Raw genomic sequence first — 19,066 nt, forward strand, 5'->3', positions numbered from 1 at the left:
TCCTACTTTTAAAAAAATACGGGTAATGGGTACCCGGCCAAAATCACATGATCTACCCGGCCTGGTACCCGGTTGGCACTTACCTTGGGTGGAGGAAGACGTCAGCAACATCTAGGCAGGTCAGCAGAGGTCCTGTGGCGGTGGCAGCATCAGCAGTGTGTGTTCAGCTGGCGCGGGAGCTGCAGGACTCCATAGCACTGTGAGCTGGGGAATCATGTGACTGGAGCAGGAGCGTTGCTATTGGACAGCTTCTGCTCCTGCTCCGGTCACATGGTTCCCCAGCTCACACTGCTATGGAGTCCTCCAGTTCCCGCGCCAGCTGAACGCACACTATTGATGCTGCCACCGCCACAGGACCTCTGCTGACTTGCCTAGATGTCGCCGCGGGCTTCCTCACGGGTCTTCCTCGCCTTCCATCGCTGACAGCAGGTAAGTAATGATGTATTTTTCAGCTACCCTGACATTACCCGTCACCGGGTATTAGCCGGCGCCGGGCCCACTTCTCAGTTGCCGGGTCCAGGTAATTTCCGGGTAGCTGAAAATCCGCCGGGTAATTCCGGGTACTCGGTACATCACTACTGCTAACATTTCCTTTCCCTCTGTGTGCTGATTTTTCTGTATTGCTGCTTTTTTTTATATGTTAAAGAAGAACCTTGGTGAGACCAAAATGTAAGCCCTTTATTATTATTATTATTGAGTGCTGATCCAGTTTGTTTTTTATACCAACATGAACAAATACAAGTGATGTGTTATTAAATAGGCTGAAGGAGCATTCTTATTCAGGACCAAAGTATCAGTGACGTGTGCATCACAGGGTAGATGTACTGTAATAATATCAAACAAGTATTGTTTCATTATTACTTCCAGTTTTTCATGCTCCCGCAGTAACTAAATGCTTTGGAGGATTTTTACTACCTTTAATTCATACAACTTTTATCTAATCTGTGTATTTACAAGACTGTCTGTAATTATAAGCAAATAGTCACCTATTTTCCTTTGTGTGCAGTAATTAATGCCATGATTAACAAAACAGCTCAAAGTGGCAGATAATGAACATCTGAAAACGAATTTCTCTCAAGGAAAGAAAAAAAAATTCTTCACAGGACACATATATGTCCAATTTTCACCTACGTTAACTGAATTTGAATAAGAAAGCCAATTACACTGTTATTTATATATATTTTTTTCCTTTGCACGGTTTGTTCGTCTGCATCACAATATATTATTTTACACTGCTCTCGCAGTACTATGGTGAACGTGAGCCACCTGTGCTGAAGCAGGGATATCCTGAAAACCTGACTTGTTACCTGTTTGAGGGTCTTGAGGAGTGGAGTTGGCCACTCCTGGAATATAGCTAAGGGCATTTCTCAGCCTTAAACCTGTTTAGAATCAAATCAATCTCGTTTCCTTAGTCCTGGAGAACGTTCCACCTCAGAATAAACCACATTACAAACAGTTTCAGATATTGTCAGTTTATTATTTTTCCCCTTAGATATTTTAACAGTCTTCGTATAAAACAACATTAATTCGGATGTGTTTACGTTTGATAAACTTGTGCAATAGAGTCATATAAAATATTAATTTAGCTATTTAAGGCACTACAGTTTTTAATAGAATGTTATTGTACAAGACAAAAATAAGAATAAATACACTTGTTTTGTATGAACACATAATATTTTACAAAGCCCCATAGCACTATGGGAAATAAAGAATCCTTCTACAAAAAGAAGATGTTAAGACAATATTTGTGATTGCATTGTGACCTTTTACCCTTCCAGTGCCAACGGAGGCCTGAAGAATAATATAACACTTTCCATTCCATGCCTCTCCCAGCACTTCGGACAGTTAAAGGCAGACTACCCCCCTGTCTAAAATACAGCCTGAAAATATTACAAAAGGTACTTCTACCCTCCTGGATTTATGTAAAAGATTGGAATGTCCTTGTTTTGTATTCCCTCTGGAGTCAGCAGGTGGCAATTCCTGATTTTCCATGATCATTGTGAGCTATGATTAATTAATCTGGCTTCTGCTTCTCCCGGAACATTTTCATGGTTGTATTGCAGATTAAACATGTTAAGTGTAAACGTAAAATGATTGCAGCCTGCCATGGAAGCAGCATTATCTAATCTGTGATTTGCAGTATTTCTTTTGAAACCTGCCATTTATTTATGTATAAATCAGTTATTTTATATTCTCCCCCCGACCCCTTCCCCCTGACCCCTTCCCTCTGATCCCTTCCCTCTTTCAACTACTGTGGTCAATCCATGTAACAGCCGTGTCCTTGTTTATATCTCCCTGACCCCCTGAACACCCGGCTCTTCACTTTGAGTGCGTCCGCACACCCATCTATCCGTGATGTCACCGAGAGCAGCAGGAAGTGAGGCTGCGAAGGAAGGAGAGGGCAGGAGGAATGTAAACAAAGTCAAAGAACCTCGGAACCGGTTTGTACATGAACTGAAATAGAGCCAGATCTCAATCAACTACAAGCCACAAGGTTATGGAGGTTTTGTATTTTGGGGGTAAAACTAGGGCAAAATAAACTAATTCTTTTTTCCACTTAACTCGGTGCTGCTTCTTCACACCAGTTTTGCAGCGGAAAGATATAGATCAGGGGTCCAAAACTCAGCCTCAAGGGCCACCAACAGGCCAGCTTTTATGGATATCCCTGATTCAGCACAGGTGGCTCAATCAGTCTCAGTGATTGAGCCACCTGTGCTGAAGCAGGGATATCCATAAAAGCTGGCCTGTTGGTGGCCCTTGAGGACTGCGTTTCAGACCCCTGATTTAGATAAATAGCATTGTTCGTGTTAGTTTTTTTTCTGCTAGTCCGGATGCTTTACCCATCCAATTATTTCTCAGCCTAGGCGTTGCCTGTTTGTTAATGGGAAGACTTTGTTGGCTTATAACTTGTACTCGCGTTCTGTTCTTATTACACTTGTTGCGAGCGCTGTCAAGACGGCGGTCTTATCGCTGTGATGAGGCAAAAAGCTAACAGGGCACAGAGGAAGGCAGTGGATGGGAATGCTGAGAAGCACTTTGGAGCTGTGTTGCTTGGTGTGTTGGAAAGTTTTAGTTCCAGATGAGTTTGTTGTTCTTGCTGCTTTGGTACCCAAACCAATGGCTCTGCTGTCACCTCTCCATTGGTGATCCTGAGGTTTGAAGGCACTGTGCTTGTACTGGGAAACAGCAAAGAGGGAAAAACGTTACATTATAGCCAACAAAAACCGGAAGAAGCTACACCAGGATTGAGCACGTCTCCTGGAATGACTGAGATACTCCTATAATGATGGGCAGTTTGCCAGCAAAATTACATTCATCTCCCATCATTCAGCTGGGGCCAACTCTGCATCGGCAGCTGACTCCTACTTTTCTCTTGTATATTTCTGTTTTCAGAAAGCGTAAAATGGTATAAAAAGAAAGTAAAAGACCTGACCAAGATTACGGACCAGGAAAGAGACTTAGGTCCATATTTACTGAACTGTGCTATTTCATTAGACCCATTTCCGCGCTGCAAGACACCTTATGACCAATTCAAGCGAGTGAGCTATAAGGTGCCTTCTAGCGCCAGAATAACGCCGCTTAGTCAGGGTGACCCACGGGTTGGTTTTGATAGAAATATTCTATCAGTGAAGTTTGTTTTATAGACATTTAAAGTACAATAAAAACTTAATGAAATAATGCCATTATTCATACGCAAGATTTTGTATTATGATTTTATTTTCAATGTAAAGCTCTCTCGTCTATTAGCTTGCTATTATCCTTGAGCTAATAACCCCAAAATTGATAGCACAATGCTGGCTGATTTCTCAATGTTTCAAGGATAAGTGCATAGCATGTATAAACATCATATTTTTTTTTATTAAGTGCTGTATTGACATAAAACCATTCAGTACTCACCTGACTCTTGAGACCCAAATCTAAATCCTAGCTCTTTATTTTACCTTAACATGGTTCCTGTTTTTGTTTAGATCTGGTTTAGAAACAAGGCAGTAATAATAGTTCTAGCACTCACTGACTGAGGAGTAGGTAAATGCCAAATCAAAAAAGTATTTAATATCTACACAAGTTAAATACATGGAGTGATGTGACCCACACACAATCTAAAATACACAATGTAAACATAGGTAGTATAGGAAAAAAACGGTGATAAAGAATGGAAAGCAAATAGGGAAAAAAACAGTGGGGGGGGGGGCAAAAAAAAGGGGGAGCAACGTTTCGGGGACAAACCCCTTCCCTCAAGTCCCCAAAGGGACACAGAGGTACTTTCCTTACCCCAATGCCCCAACAACACAAGACAGCACCCCTAACATACTATGCAAATGAAAAACCTTTAAGCAATAAATGCAAGAATCTGATATAGCACTAGAGAGAATAACAAGTGTACAATCAAACCACAGGGTATATGTCACACGTAATCTCAAGCACGTCTCCTCTCCTGCTGCAAGGGTGATTGCTCAAGGGTTTCTGGTTTAGAAACAAGGATTTAGGAATAGATTATAAAACAGATCATTCATTGTCTCTCTTTGGGGATACGAAGCTGCAATTCACTTGATAAAACGCAGTCTCCGAATAAACTCATATACCTTCAAAAACTCTCTGTTAGAGTTAAAGCAATTTTTGGGGACAAAAACACTGGTAATTTGTTAGCGTGTGCTATTTTCTAGTTTGTTTTTAACCAAGACATTGTTTTAATCTGAAATACCCCATTTGTATTTTAGAGATTTGTTATTTTTTGCCACAGTTTTGCATTTGTAAGGGGGATTTTATTTGCAAAATGGGCAAATTATGTCTGTTTCTATTTATAATCCAAGAAACTTTCCCTTTAATAATCACAATCTCTTTTGCTCTGTTTTCCTATGAGTCTCTTTTGTGAAGTCTCCTACATTTCTAATACTTGGCATAGAGAACTACGTCTCCATATTTGCTGATGACACTAAATTGTGTAAAGTAGTAGAATCAGAACAGGGTGTGATTTCTCTCCAGAAGGACTTGGAGAGACTGAAAACTTGGGCAGGTAAATGGCAGATGAGGTTTAATACAGATAAATGTAAGGTTATGAATTTGGGAAACAAGAATAAACAGGCTGCTTACAAATTAAATGGGGATACATTAGGAGAATCCTTGATGAAGAAAGATTTAGGTGTGCTTGTAGACAGAAGGCTTAGCAATAGTGCCCAAAGTCAAGCAGTAGCTGCAAAGGCAAACAAATCTTATCTTGCATTAAATGGGCAATGGATGGAAGGGAAGTAAACATAATTATGCCCCTTTATAAAGCATTAGTAAGACCACACCTTGAATATGGAGTACAATTTTGGGCACCACTCCTAAGAAAAGACATTACGGAATTAGAGAAATTCGATTTATTTACATTGGAATAGATGCGTTTAAGAGGGATATGATCAGAGATCGTGAATTTAGATCTGCAGCGAATCAGCCGGTTCCTTTAGTCCACAGATTTCAGCGGATCAATCTCAAAAAGGGCAATTCGCGTTTTGCGGATTTTTTATCCTTACGAATCCACAGATTGCTGAATCCGCGGATTGGATTCTACAAATCCGTCAATGGATTGTATCCAATGGCAGTTTCTTGATGAATCCGCATGGATTCAAACCAACCTAATCCAGTTGCGGATTTTACACCGCAAAACGGATTTTGGGGGGAAATGCAAGAAGATAGAGCAAATGGATTTGGGCGGATTCGCCGATATTTATATGTGATAACTATATACAAATATTTTCGGGACAATACAAGGAGCTTTCAAATGAACTATTCATGCCAAGGGCATTACAAAGGACTCTGGGTCATCCCTTAAGGTTGGAGGAAAGGAGATTTCACCAGCAACAAAGGAAAGTGTTCTTTACAGTAAGGACAGTTACAATGTGGAAGTAATTACCCATGGAGACTGTGATGGAAGATACAATAGATATCTTCAAAAAAAGGTTGGACATCTTATTAAAAAGGAAAGGTATACAGGGATATACCAAATAAGTAAACACAGGAAGGATGTTGATCCAGGGAGCAATCTGATTGCCAATATTTGGAGTCAGGAAGAAACTAATTTTTCCCCTGATGAGATATCATTAGATGATATGTCACTGTGGTTTTTTATTTCCCTTCCTCTGGATCAAAATACTGTATGTACAAACATAGGATAAAGTATCTGTCATCTAAATTTAGCGTAGGTTGAACTTGATGGACGTATGTCTTTTTTCAACCTCATCAACTATGTAACTATGTAACAGGCCACATTCCAAGCGTCCATAACATCGGTGAAATGCATTTCGACTATCGGGGACAATCAGTGACAATGTGTGACAACCATTGCACAGATCCACAGGCACACTTCTCAGACCCATTTGCTTACAGGCAGATAATTTACTAATCTACAGAAGAGCTAATATTTTAAACACCAGTACTATATCTTATCCTCTTCACGGCAGTGAAATGGGAGAATGTTTACTCACTCTAGATATGAAATGTCCTGGGTATAAGACTCATGTAGGGAATGTGAGATAATCACAAGATTTATTCTGCATCTCTTATCACAAGGGTAGAAGTATGATGAAATGTGCTTCATAAAACTACTCCTCACCTTCTGCCCTTCTCAAATATACCTACATTTTGTGTTCATGAAGAGGGCCTCTTACTTACAGTATGACACGACCATCCCATTGCAGCTTATGTTCTTAGCTCAAAAAGTCGTTTTATGCAACCTATTATTTTGAACACATTTAGTATATACAGGCATACCCCGGTTTAAGGACACTCACTTTAAGTACACTCGCGAGTAAGTACATATCGCTCAATAGGAAAATGGCAGCTCGCGCATGCGCCTGTCAGCACGTCCTGAACAGCAATACCGGCTCCCTACCTGTACCGAAGCTGTGCGCAAGCGGGGAGACTATAGAGCCTGTTACAAATGTGTTATTTACATCAGTTATGCACGTATATGACGATTGCAGTACAGTACATGCATCGATAAGTGGGAAAAAGGTAGTGCTTCACTTTAAGTACATTTTCGCTTTACATACATGCTCCGGTCCCATTGCGTACGTTAGTGCGGGGTATGCCTGTATACAGTTGTGTGAAAAAGATAGTACATCCTCTTTGAATTCTATGGTTTTACATATCAGGACATAATAACAATCATCTGTTCCTTAACAGGTCTTAAAATTAGGTAAATACAACCTCAGATGAACAACAACACATGACATATGTGTCATGATTTATTTAACAAAAATAAAGTCAAAATGGAGAAGCTGAGTGAAAAACTAAGTACACCCTTACTGCTTCCATAGGAATTAAGATGCTAAGTAGCAGACAGGTGCTGCTAATCAAATGCTTGATTAATTGATCATCAGCAAGTGTGACCACCTCTATAAAAGCCGAAGTTTTAGCAATTTGCTGGTCCGGAGTATTTAGGTGTGTGTTAACACAATGCCAAGGAGGAAATTCATCAGCAATGATCTTAGAGAAGCAATTGTTGCTGCCCATCAATCTGGGAAGGGTTATAAGGCCATTTCCAAACAATTTAAAGTCCATCATTCTACAGTGAGAAAGATTATTGAAAAGTGGAAAACATTCAAGACAGTTACCAGTCTTCCCAGGAGTGGACGTTCCAGCAAATTCACCCCAAGGCCAGACCGTGCAATGCTCAGAGATATTGCAAAAAAAACAAGAGTTACATCTCAGACTCCACATGCCTCAGTTAGCATGTTAAATGTTAAAGTTCATGACAGTACAATTAGAAAAAGACTGAACAAGTATGGTTTGTTTGGAAGGGTTGCCAGGACAAAGCCTCTTCTCTCTAAAAAGAACATGGCAGCATGACTTAGGTTTGCAAAGTTGCATCTGAACAAGCCACAAGACCTGGAACAATGTCCTTTGGACAGACGAGACCAAAGTGGAGATGTTTGGCCATAATGCATAGCGCCACGTTTGGTGAAAACCAAACACAGCATATCAGCACAAACACCTCATACCAACTGTCAAGCACGGTGGTGGTGATTTGGGCTTCTTTTGCAGCCACAGGACCTGGGAACCTTGCAGTCATTGAGTCGAACATGAACTCCTCTGTATACCAAAGTATTCTAGAGTCAAATGTGAGGCCATCTGTCCGACAGCTAAAGCTTGGCTGAAATTGGGTCATGCAGCAGGACAATGATCCCAAGCACACCAGCAAATCTACAACAGAATGGCTGAAAAAGAAAAGAATCAAGGTGTTGCAATGGCCCAGTCAAAGTCCAGACCTCAACCCGATTGAAATGCTGTGGCTGGACCTTAAGAGGGCTGTGCATAAACAAATGCCCACAAGCCTCAATGAACTGAAGCAACGTTGTAAAGAAGAGTGGGCCAAAATTCCTCCACAACGATGTGAGAGACTGATAAAGTCATACAAAAAACGATTACTTCAAGTTATTGCTGCTAACGGTGGTTCTACAAGCTATAGATTCATAAGGTATACTTAGTTTTTCACACATTTCTTCTCCATTTTGGCTTTATTTGTGTTTAATAAATCATGACACGGTGTAATATGTCATGTGTTTGTTCATCTGAGGTTGTATTTACCTAATTTTAAGACCGGCTATGGAACAGATGATTGTTATTATGTCCTGATATGTAAAACCATAGAATTCAAAGAGGGTGTACTTTCTTTTTCACACCACTGTACATCTGTATATGTACAGGGTTTTGGAAAGTTCTGTACACAATAGTAATATCAGTCTTGTTGGTCCATTAAAAGGTATAGATGTATATGTGACATTGTTCACCCAGATAACACAACATATTCCAGAAAAAATATATAGGATTCAATGGCAATGTTGGCACAGTATAACTCAATATAACTCAGCAGAGAAAATTGTATAGAACGATATCACTACTTACGATGAACCTACTCTCCCCCAGGGCCAATAGGGCTACTAGATTGTTTTACACTCCCTATAAAAAGCATATGAATATCTCTGAGAGTGCTTTTTGGGAGAGAGTTTGAGCAGCTCTGTACGTCCTTTTTGTTGAATACCACTGCTGGCTGTGCATTGTTACTTTTGAAAGCAAGTTTGGGAAATGTTGGACTCTTTTTTTTATTTTTGTACTTGCGAAAAAACAAATCAATCACAAATTCTTGTGCTACATTACAAACCTCAACTCACTAAAACCTTGCAGTGAAGAGCGCTGTGTGTGTGCAGGCTTATATATACACACATCCTAATAGCCAAAACCCCACACGCTGTCTGGCATACCCAAGATTTGAAGAAGTGCTATAGGAGACTGTTAAAACGTTCCCATGCCTATAAATGTTGAAAGGCATTTTCCTTTCATCCACAAGCATAGTATGTTCAATTAATATTTCATGGAAAGAATTCTACTGCCATTTCCAAGTAGTTTATATCGTTTATTTTCCCCTGGATTTCTATTACATTAGTTTAGTGTTTACCAGCGAGAAAGAGAAGGTCGATCTACAGGCTCAGAAGATGCCCGCATGTTTCCACTAGGCAGAAGCATTGTCCAGGAGCCGTCAAAGACTCACACAAAAACTATGAGCCTCCTGCCCCAGTAGAATGTGCCATGTATGATACTGTCTGTGCTGATGATATACTGTAGCTCAATGCTTTTCAGCTACAGCTTAGTCCAACTTGGAATAATTCAAGTGGTATGTAGGGAGCCTGGCCCTGAAATTTAGGACTTACCACGTAAAATGGGGAGCGCTAGAGAACTGTGCATTTGTTGTCCCATATTCACATCCATATTCGGTTTATACTCTATTTATTTTGTACAGTTGCCTAGGTTAAATTTACTGCACAATCTGTGCTTAATGTGAAAATCCTGGCAGGCTACTTCAGCTACATTTTCCATAGAAAAGATTTAAGGTTTGCATTCCTTTTTATAAAGGCACGCTAAAAATCACTCGTCACACCTTATAATAGCTAAATCATCTTTATGTTTGCACCTAAATCTTCATGCTCTGTAATACTTAACAAAGTCCTCTTTACTTGATTTTTAAACCTTTCGCTGCCCTAAGGACATGCAGAGGGCTGCACACTAAACTGGGGAAAGAATGGCAGCATCGCTGTGTCCGAGAAGGCACTGATTATCGGAATGGGACAACTTGCCCCAGCCAACTCACCACCCGCCGTCTCTCCACAGCCAACTCACCGCCAGCTGTCTCTCCGCTGTCTACTCACCGCCGGCCATCTCTCCACAGCCATCACACTACCACTGAGGGCAGCTCGCTGCAGGCTGTCTCGCCTTTAAGGTAAGTTATTAAGTGATTAACTTTATGGGATTTAGGGTAAGGAGCTGAGCTTTTATGGTAAGGGGTTAAGGTTAGGGGATTTAGGGTAAGGGATTAAGGTTAGGGTTTTAGGGTAAAGGGTTAATAGGTTAGGGTAAGAACCTAACGTTATGGGCTTTTGGGGTAAGGGGTGAGGTTAGGGGTTACCTTTGCGTCGAGGCGCCCTCAGGGGCTGATCGGCAACAGCGAGTTGGCTGCAGCGATCATCGCTGAGTTAAAATGTATAACAGTTTTATTGAAATTACAGAAGATCCCAACTCAGTGTTTTTGCAGATTTACACGTGTTTCAAGGATTCCACAATGACGTCTGTATATTATCAGGATGGAAAAGGCAAATGAAAAGACATTGGTTACAAATAAAATTGGGGTCAGTGGGACTTTTACTTAAATCCTGCAACAACTCCGCTATGTACTCCAAGAAAGTTATTACACACATATGAGTGAATACGCACAAGACTAACCCATGCCGAATCTTCTCTGTCTTTGACTCTCTACTCAAACCACCCTCGGCTGCCTCCTCTTCTTCCGCCATCTCACCTCAGGACTTTGCTGACTATTTTAAGGAAAAGGTGGAATCCATACGTCAGAAAATCCCCTTTGTTTCCTCCTCCATCCTACACCTCTTCCTAACTCTCCTCCTGCCTTACTTGACTCTTTTTCCACTGTATCAGAGGAGGATGTGTCACTGTTGATCTCCTCTTCCCCCTCTACCACTTGCTCTCTTGACCCCATTCCCTCCCATCTCCTAAAACCTCTTGATCCTACTATAATCCCTACGCTCACACACATTTTTAACGCCTCCCTCTACTCTGGTACCTTTCCATCCTCTTTCAAGCATGCAACAGTTATACCATTACTCAAAAACAGCAAGCTTGACCCTACCTGTCTTTCTAACTATCGACCTGTCTCCCTCCTGCCTTTTGCCTCTAAACTCCTTGAACATCTTGTATTCTCTCGCTTGCTCCATTTTCTCAACACCTATTTACTCCTAGACAATCTACAATCTGGCTTCCACACTGCTCACTCCACTGAAACAGCCCTCACTAAAATAACTGATGACCGCCATGTTGCCAAAGACAGAGGTCATTACACTCTGCTCATATTACTCGACCTCTCTGCAGCATTTGACACCGTGGACCACCCTCTTCTCCTTCACATTCTCCATACTCTTGGTATTCGAAACAAAACTCTATCCTGGATTTCCTCTTACCTCTCCCATCGTACTTTCAGTGTCTCTTCTGCTAACACCCCTCCTCCTCCTCTATTAATCGCTCTGTGGGGGTACCCCAGGGCTCTGTCCTGGGACCTCTTCTCTTTTCTCTGTACACACTTTCTCTAGGTGACCTAATAACATCTCTTGGGTTTAAATATCACCTCTGTGCTGACGACACACAAATTTACTTTTCAACCCCGACCTTACACCTGCTGTACAAACCAAAGTTTCTGAATGTCTATCTGCTATATCATCCTGGATGGCCCTCGGTCGCTATAAACTTAACATGGCAAAATCAGAGCTCCTCATACTTCCTCCCAAACCTGGCCCTACTACCTACTTCCACATTACTGTTGGAAGTACGATCATTCACCCAGTAGCCCAAGCATGCTGCTTAGGGGTCACACTCGACTCCTCTCTCACATTCTCCTCTCACATGCAAAACGTTTCTAAAACCTGTTGCTTTTTCCTCTGGAATATCACAAAAATACGCCCTTTCCTCTGTTGCTCGACTGCTAAAACTCTGACTCAGGCCCTCATTCTCTCCCGTCTTGATTACTGTAACCTCCTGCTGTCTGGCCTTCCTGCCTCTCACCTGTCTCCCCTAAAATCTATCCTAAACGCTGCTGCCAGAATCGCTCTACTCTTTCCTAAATCTGTCTCCGCGTCTCCCCTCCTGAAATCCCTCTCCTGACTTCCGATCAAATCCTGCATCTCACACTCAATTCTCCTCCTCACTTTTAAAGCTTTACACTCTTCTGCTCCTCCATACATCTCAGCCCTAATTTCTCGCTATGCACCATCCCGACTCTTGCGTTCTTCTCAAGAATGTTTTCTTTCTACCCCCTTTGTATCTTAAGCCCTCTCCCGTCCTAAACCTTTCTCACTGACTGCCCCGCACCTCTGGAATGCCCTTCCCCTCAATACCCGACTAGCACCCTCTCTATCCACCTTTAAGACCCACCTTAAGACACATTTGCTTAAAGAAGCATATGAAAAGCAAAATGGATAATACTGGACACATGATACATAAAGCTTGGCCCCCTGCAGACGCACTTAACAGAACTCCCTCCTACTGTCTCTGTACGTTCTACCTACCAATTAGATTGTAAGCTCCTCGGAGCAGGGACACCTCTTCCTTAATGTTACTTTTATGTCTGAAGCACTTATTCACATGACCTGTTATTTATATCATTTGTTATTTATATGATTTACTACTGTGAAGCGCTATGTACATTAATGGTGCTATATAAAGAAAGACATACAATACAATACAATACAATACACCATATAACATGCGCCCATCCAGTGGTGTCTGCAGGGGGCTGAGCTGCATTTCCACTGGATAGTTTTATCTGCAAAACAAAGTGCTAGCAATGCACTGCTGGGTCTCCACCGCAGAGGTGGCTGCATGAAAGCCTTTGATGTGTAAGTGTAAGACATTTTTGAACTTGAAAGATGTTCTCCTACAAGACATTACTGTGACCCATATTTAGTAAGAAGCAGGGCCGTCACCAGGGAGGGACAGCCACCCCGGGTCCGGTGGAGGAAAAAGGGTCCCAGCTGACCACAGAAGTTGCCTTCCTTCTGACGTGCCCCCGCTCCCTGTTGACTAAATGGGTCAATCCAGGTAAGGTCCTCTGACCCCTAATCCCCCCCCCCTCTCTTTGGCCTGCACACCACCCCCCTCCGCTTGCTGGGCGATGGCGTACCTGATGGCAGGTCTGCTGAGAAGTGCTTGTCTATGCAAGTGAATGTCTTCCTGCCTAGAAGGTGTGGCTCTAATCAGGGGAGCCTGGTTCAATTCCCGGTGTCAGCTCCTTGTGACCTTGGGTAAGTCACTTTATCTACCTGTGCCTCAGGGACCAAAATCATAGAGTGTACGCTCATCTGGGCAGGGACTGTGACTGCAACGTTCCTATATGCTGCACCCTGTGCACGGTACTGTAATTGTGAAGCACTTTGAGTCCTGTTGGGAGAAAAGCGCTATATGAAATAAAATGATTATTATTTGGACTGTCAGGGCACAGTCCAATGACTGATGGAGTAAAAGGGAGACGCTACCTGGCACACCACATCGGGTTTCAAGTCTGCGGGAATATTTGATGTATATTTATTTATTTATAACAATGTTTTACCAGGAGGTAATACATTGAGAGTTACCTCTCGTTTTCAAGTATGTCCTGTAATAAATATTGTAATATTTGTGTGAATATGCCATTCTGTAAACACACCCGGCTTCTCCCTGCATCTCCCGGCATCTCCCGGCATCTCCCTGCATCTCCCGGCATCTCCCTGCATCTCCCGGCATCTCCCGGCATCTCCCGGCACGCCATGTTCAGCAGGGACAGGAATACAAAATTGCAGAAAGCAGTTCCAACAGTCAATGGCAGGAAATCTGTCCCAAAAGGAGCTTATCTCTTGTGATAAGAGGGCACTAAGCAGTGAAAACACCAAGGGTCGATTCACACATACACTAACCTCTTTGTATATGTTCTTTTCGCTTTTGACTCACATACTATTTAGATCAGCGGTAGCCAACTCCAGTCCTCAAGAGCTACCAACAGGTCAGGTCATTGATTGACCACCTCTGCTGTAACAGGGATATCTTGAAAACCTGACCTGTTGGTAGCTCTTGAGGACTGGAGTTGGCTACCCCTGATTTACCACCAACAGGTCAGGTTTTAAAAATAACCCTGCTTCAGCACAGGTGACTCAAGCATTGGCTCAGTCATAATGATTGAGCCACCTGTCCTGAAGCTGGAATGCTCCCTAATACCTAGCCTGTTGGTGGCCCTTGAGGACTGAAGTTGGCCACCCCTGCTACAGTATATAGTATATGTATGGTGTGCAAGTACAGTATAGCATGTGTGTGCAAACAGGGGGCGCAAGATTTTCTAGGGGGGGCGCAGCGGTTACAGAGTTCCCTCGCTTTTCCCAAAGGCATTTAAATTAATAACTCCCTTACCTGCACTTTGCCGGCTCTTCAACCACGCGTCGCCATGGCAACGTGCGTCACATTAATGACGCCTAGGACAGGGATGGGGGTTGCGAGCGCTGGGGCTGCCAGGCAGGGGGGCGCAGCTCAGGAACTTTGCGCACCCCTGCAGTATAGTATATGTATAGCATACAAGTTCAGTACAGTATATGTATGGTGTACAATCTCTTTAGAGAAAATGATAGTGCTCATTCTTAGCCTCTGAAACTGGAGAGATATGAGGAGCTCAGCACAATTCACACTCACCTCCTGGTACATTAAAGGGCCACCTCTCACTTACACACCTACAATAACCTTGTCTAGCAATGGGTTAATGTAAGTCGGAATCAGTCTCTTGCCAAGATCCTTGAAGGTTTTTTGTTTTTTTTTACTATGCAGATTTTTTTGTCAGATGCAGAATAAACATTTTCTCCGTTACAGCTGTTTGTTTTTACTAGTTTTGGTAGAAACTGGAGGCTTAATTGCTCTTGGCGTCCTCCTTAGTGTGAAAGGATTTTATATTGACATTCTCCTTGCTTGGCTCTGCTGCTCCTTTCCGATCGCTGGATGTTTCTTGCTGGAAGCCGTGACCATCAAGTAATTAACGCTCGCGCTGCCAGAGAAGCCAGAAGCACACTGCTTCCATGCTTACTTACACTGGGTTATATAGATCAAGGCAATTCTAGGACAAAAACATTGCTACAGATGTATCAAAGAAAAAAACCCTATTGATTTAAATGGAATTTTTTTTCTTTTATACATACAGTATAGTTAGGGTGACCAGACGTCCCGGTTTAGCCAGGACAGTCCCAGTTTTTTGCCGTTCGTCCTAGGGTCCCGACTTTTCTGCCCACTGTTCCGTTTTTTCTGTGTGCTGGACACGCATGCGCACAAACGGTTGGCAGGAACCGATCGCACATATGCATATGCGGCCAGGAAAGTCTGATTGCGCATGTGCGGCCAGCAAGCACTCATTGCACATGCGCCGTCAGCGCTCGTCATTCGCACATGCGCAGTCTGTGCTCGCGTCTGCGTGTGCACGGCATTTGGCCCAGTTTTTTGCCAGTACAAATATGGTTGCCCCAGGATTACACCACTTTTGCCTTCATACATATACCCTATGTATCAACGTAGAGGTGTTTAGACACACTGCTTCTTTTTTTTTTAGACAGAGATGTAGAGTATGTCAGAAAACTTTCTTACATCTGACGCCACCTTAGATGGGGACAGGAGCGCAGGAACTAATATTTGGGTGGGGGTGCTGTACGTACGAAATCAGTAACATAAATACATATCCATAATGAAAAAAAGTATAAACTCGGAGGGAGGGGAGAGTGGGGCTGCAGCACCCCCGCACGCCTAGTCCTGGCGCACCTAACCCCTGCACCTCTAGTCCCAGCGTACCTAACCCCCACACGCCTAGTCCCACGTCAACTCCCATGGATGTGGAGGCTTTATAGGGGGTAAAAAAGTGGTCATTATAACCTGTGCACCATGTAACTTTCCTCAACTCCTCCTACTGACGCTCCCCAAGATCCACGTTAGTGCATAATTGGAGCAAAATGCTTTCATTCATAGGTGCAGGGAGAAAATGTCCTAATTTTGCTCCAAAATTGCCTTGATACATAGACCCCTGGTTACGAGCTGTATATCACCGAATGTGATACACTGCGCCGCGCTTTGCAAGCCTCGCCATTAGACACGTGTGAAACATTTGCACAGGTTGCAAACCCTGCGAAATAAACCCAAGCTACGGCCGAGTCGATTCCGCAAGCGGTATCGCCGGCATAAAGCTAATGTGCAACTTTATTTGATGTGCTAATTTGCAATATCTCTAAAATCGCTGGATTCACTTAATAAGACTTAACACTGGGTGCACAATGTGTTTCGCTCGCTGTCTGCTGAAAGCTTGCGACGTAGCAACCTCGAAGCCTAATTTTGTGACATTATTAGCCCTTTGAGGCTTGGCAAAACGTTTTGCTGTTCCTCCCTCTCCCTTTTTCTCACTCTCCCCATCTCTCCACCACACTTCTCCCCTCTCTCCCCACTCCCACTCAGTCTCTCCCCCACCTCTCTCTCATTCCCCATATCCCTCTCCACTCTCTCTCCCGTGAAACGTGCCAGGCCGCCAATTGTAAAAATTTGGCCTAATTTCCAGGTTGCCCCGACGCTCCCCCTGTTGCCCGACCTTGTATGACGTGATACGGCAGCAGGCAGTGACACAGGATATGCTGTATATGTGGGGTGAGATTCTGGGGCTTTAGTATATTCGATAGTGGCATCCTGCGTCAATGGAGAAAAGGTTAATCCCTTTCATTAAAATGGAGCTGAACTATTTCCTATCACGGGGAAGCAGCTTTACAGCATATTAAATTAGGGCCAACGTACTTTGCCCTTAATGCCTGAACTTGTCATACATCATAATATAATATCGGCGTATTTTACACACTTATTATAATAAGCTTTCTCAAACTTCGAGTCTCTCAAAGTAATTTTTTCCTGCCCTTCCCTATATCGGACTTTGCAAAAACCTCCCCGGATAACGTTAAATGGACGAACCCTGACAAACGAGCTCTTTACATCTGACATTTATTTGAATGGGATTAAAATTTTAAAGGAGAAAAGGCGCAAAAGTTTGGCAAAAAGTAGTTGTTTATAGTTGGAGTGAAAAATATAAAAGCACACAATGCAAAACACAAATAAATAGACTATTTTTGCATTGTGTGCTTTTATATCTTTCACCCTAACTATAAACAACTACTTTCTGCCAAACTTTTGCGCCTTTTCTCCTTTTTTCTTTTGATGCTACTTCTACACTAAGGAGTGGTTATCCTTAGTATTTTTTAAGGCAGCATTTGATGTTTGGCAAACCACAAGGACACTTACCTCAACAAATCTTTTTCGAATTGACCTAATTACCCAATTTTTTTACCATTATCAGTCTGCTTTTCACCCACTTAGTAACTCCCTTTGGTTCATGTCACACACATCCATGTGTTAAATATTCATTCTGTCGTTGTATTTATTCTTATATATTTATTTATATTTTTCTACTATTTGTGTATATTCTTTTTAGCCTTCCACAATTGTTCAAGTTGTTTTTATTTTTACATAGGGCCATTTATTCTTCCCATATTTTGGGTTAACTATTTTCAGGGTCCCTTTTATCAGCGCACCATTCTTTTTCTCTTTCTTTGGATTAAAATCTTTCCCAGAACGGGGAAACAATTTTACAGGGGTCCTCAAGACCCACCAACAGGTCAGGTTTTAAGGATATCCCTGCTTCGGCACAGGTGGCTCAATCGGTGACTCAGTCGAAAAGCCTGCTTCAGCACAGGTGGCTCAATCATTGACTGAGGCACTGATTGAGCCACCTGTGCTGAAGCAGGGATATCCTGAAAACCAGACCTGTTGGGGGGTCTTGAGGACTGGAGTTGAGAACCCCTGGCTTAATGTATAAAGCCCGTGAACCCTTCAGCATTATTTCATCTATTTATATCTATTTGTCGATTGGCAGTAAAACGACTAGCACCATTGTAAAAAAAAACAGCACTACATACAGTTCAGTACATAAGAAACATCTCCTATCATATCCCCCCTCTCTTCTCTCTCCCAGGGGGAACACGTTGAGGATCCTGCTACAGTACAAAGCACATCTTGTCATTAGGTTACCTTTTTAAGATGTCAAACAAGCTTAAGAATATCTGGATACATTCGTGTTTTTATCAGAAATTCTTCAACGCGGCCTTTCCCCCTAATTCACGTGTAATCGCTTAAAGATGCAATTATGTTTCAACTATTCCATGAGGGTAAAAAACATGTCGTTCCACTGAAAGCCTTGGACTTTATCATTATACACTCAAGGGAAGAAAATCAGTTCACATTGGAAACAACTTTGATTTGCAAAGTCACAATATTTGGGTGGTCTTGGGTGGAGTTCAAGAAGAGATTAGAAGACATGTATTTTCTGTATCACATGCTCTAGAGGTTCCTAAAACAATCTGGAGCAGAGGTTTACAGGAAGATGTTATAATGAGCTGTTTTATGTTATTGTGTCAACAGCATCCAAATGAAAAGTGAAATAATAAAGATGCAGCCCCCTGCAGGACCACACTGAGCTAAATGCAGTGATATGTAATGTAGTGGTTCAATAGGTTAAATCTAAGTGACACGCAAGAAGCATAGATATTTTGAAATTATTTTTGTTGGCTTTGTTTTTTTACTACCTCGCCAGTAAGTTATTTCTCCCTATTCCTGTCCCGTCCTTCCAGGGGTTTCTTTTACGTGAAGGGAGTGCCAATTAATCTCATTACCGTATCATTGAGAAAGTGCAAACGAGACTAACAGACACACCCACTCCACTCTTGACATATCACTACTATCACTACCATACGTTCTATTTGGTCTTATGTGGAACTGCACCGTCTATATTATCTCTACTTACAGTCAACACAGGGTTAAGCATTGAGCCAGTAAAGATTTCCAACCTGCCATCTTGAGTTTAGTTTATGTCTGTAGTTCTTTAGAATTTGCTGCTCAAGGTGCTTTTGGTCATCGTCTTGGTCTTTTGATATCCCTTGTA

General features: G+C 42.4%; 1 protein-coding gene across 1 annotated transcript in view; it reads right to left on the reverse strand.

The window, feature by feature from the left end:
* Positions 1-2,725: 2,725 nt before the first annotated feature.
* TRABD2B (TraB domain containing 2B) overlaps positions 2,726-19,066 on the reverse strand; it is a 237,770-nt gene continuing 221,429 nt past the window's right edge. The window contains exon 7 of the mRNA XM_075616275.1: positions 2,726-3,176. Coding sequence (XP_075472390.1) covers positions 2,951-3,176 — 226 coding nt within the window. The 3' untranslated portion in view covers positions 2,726-2,950. The remainder of the gene's footprint in view (positions 3,177-19,066) is intronic.

Source organism: Ascaphus truei, chromosome 10 (assembly GCF_040206685.1).
Source record: "Ascaphus truei isolate aAscTru1 chromosome 10, aAscTru1.hap1, whole genome shotgun sequence".
Taxonomy (NCBI): domain Eukaryota; kingdom Metazoa; phylum Chordata; class Amphibia; order Anura; family Ascaphidae; genus Ascaphus; species Ascaphus truei.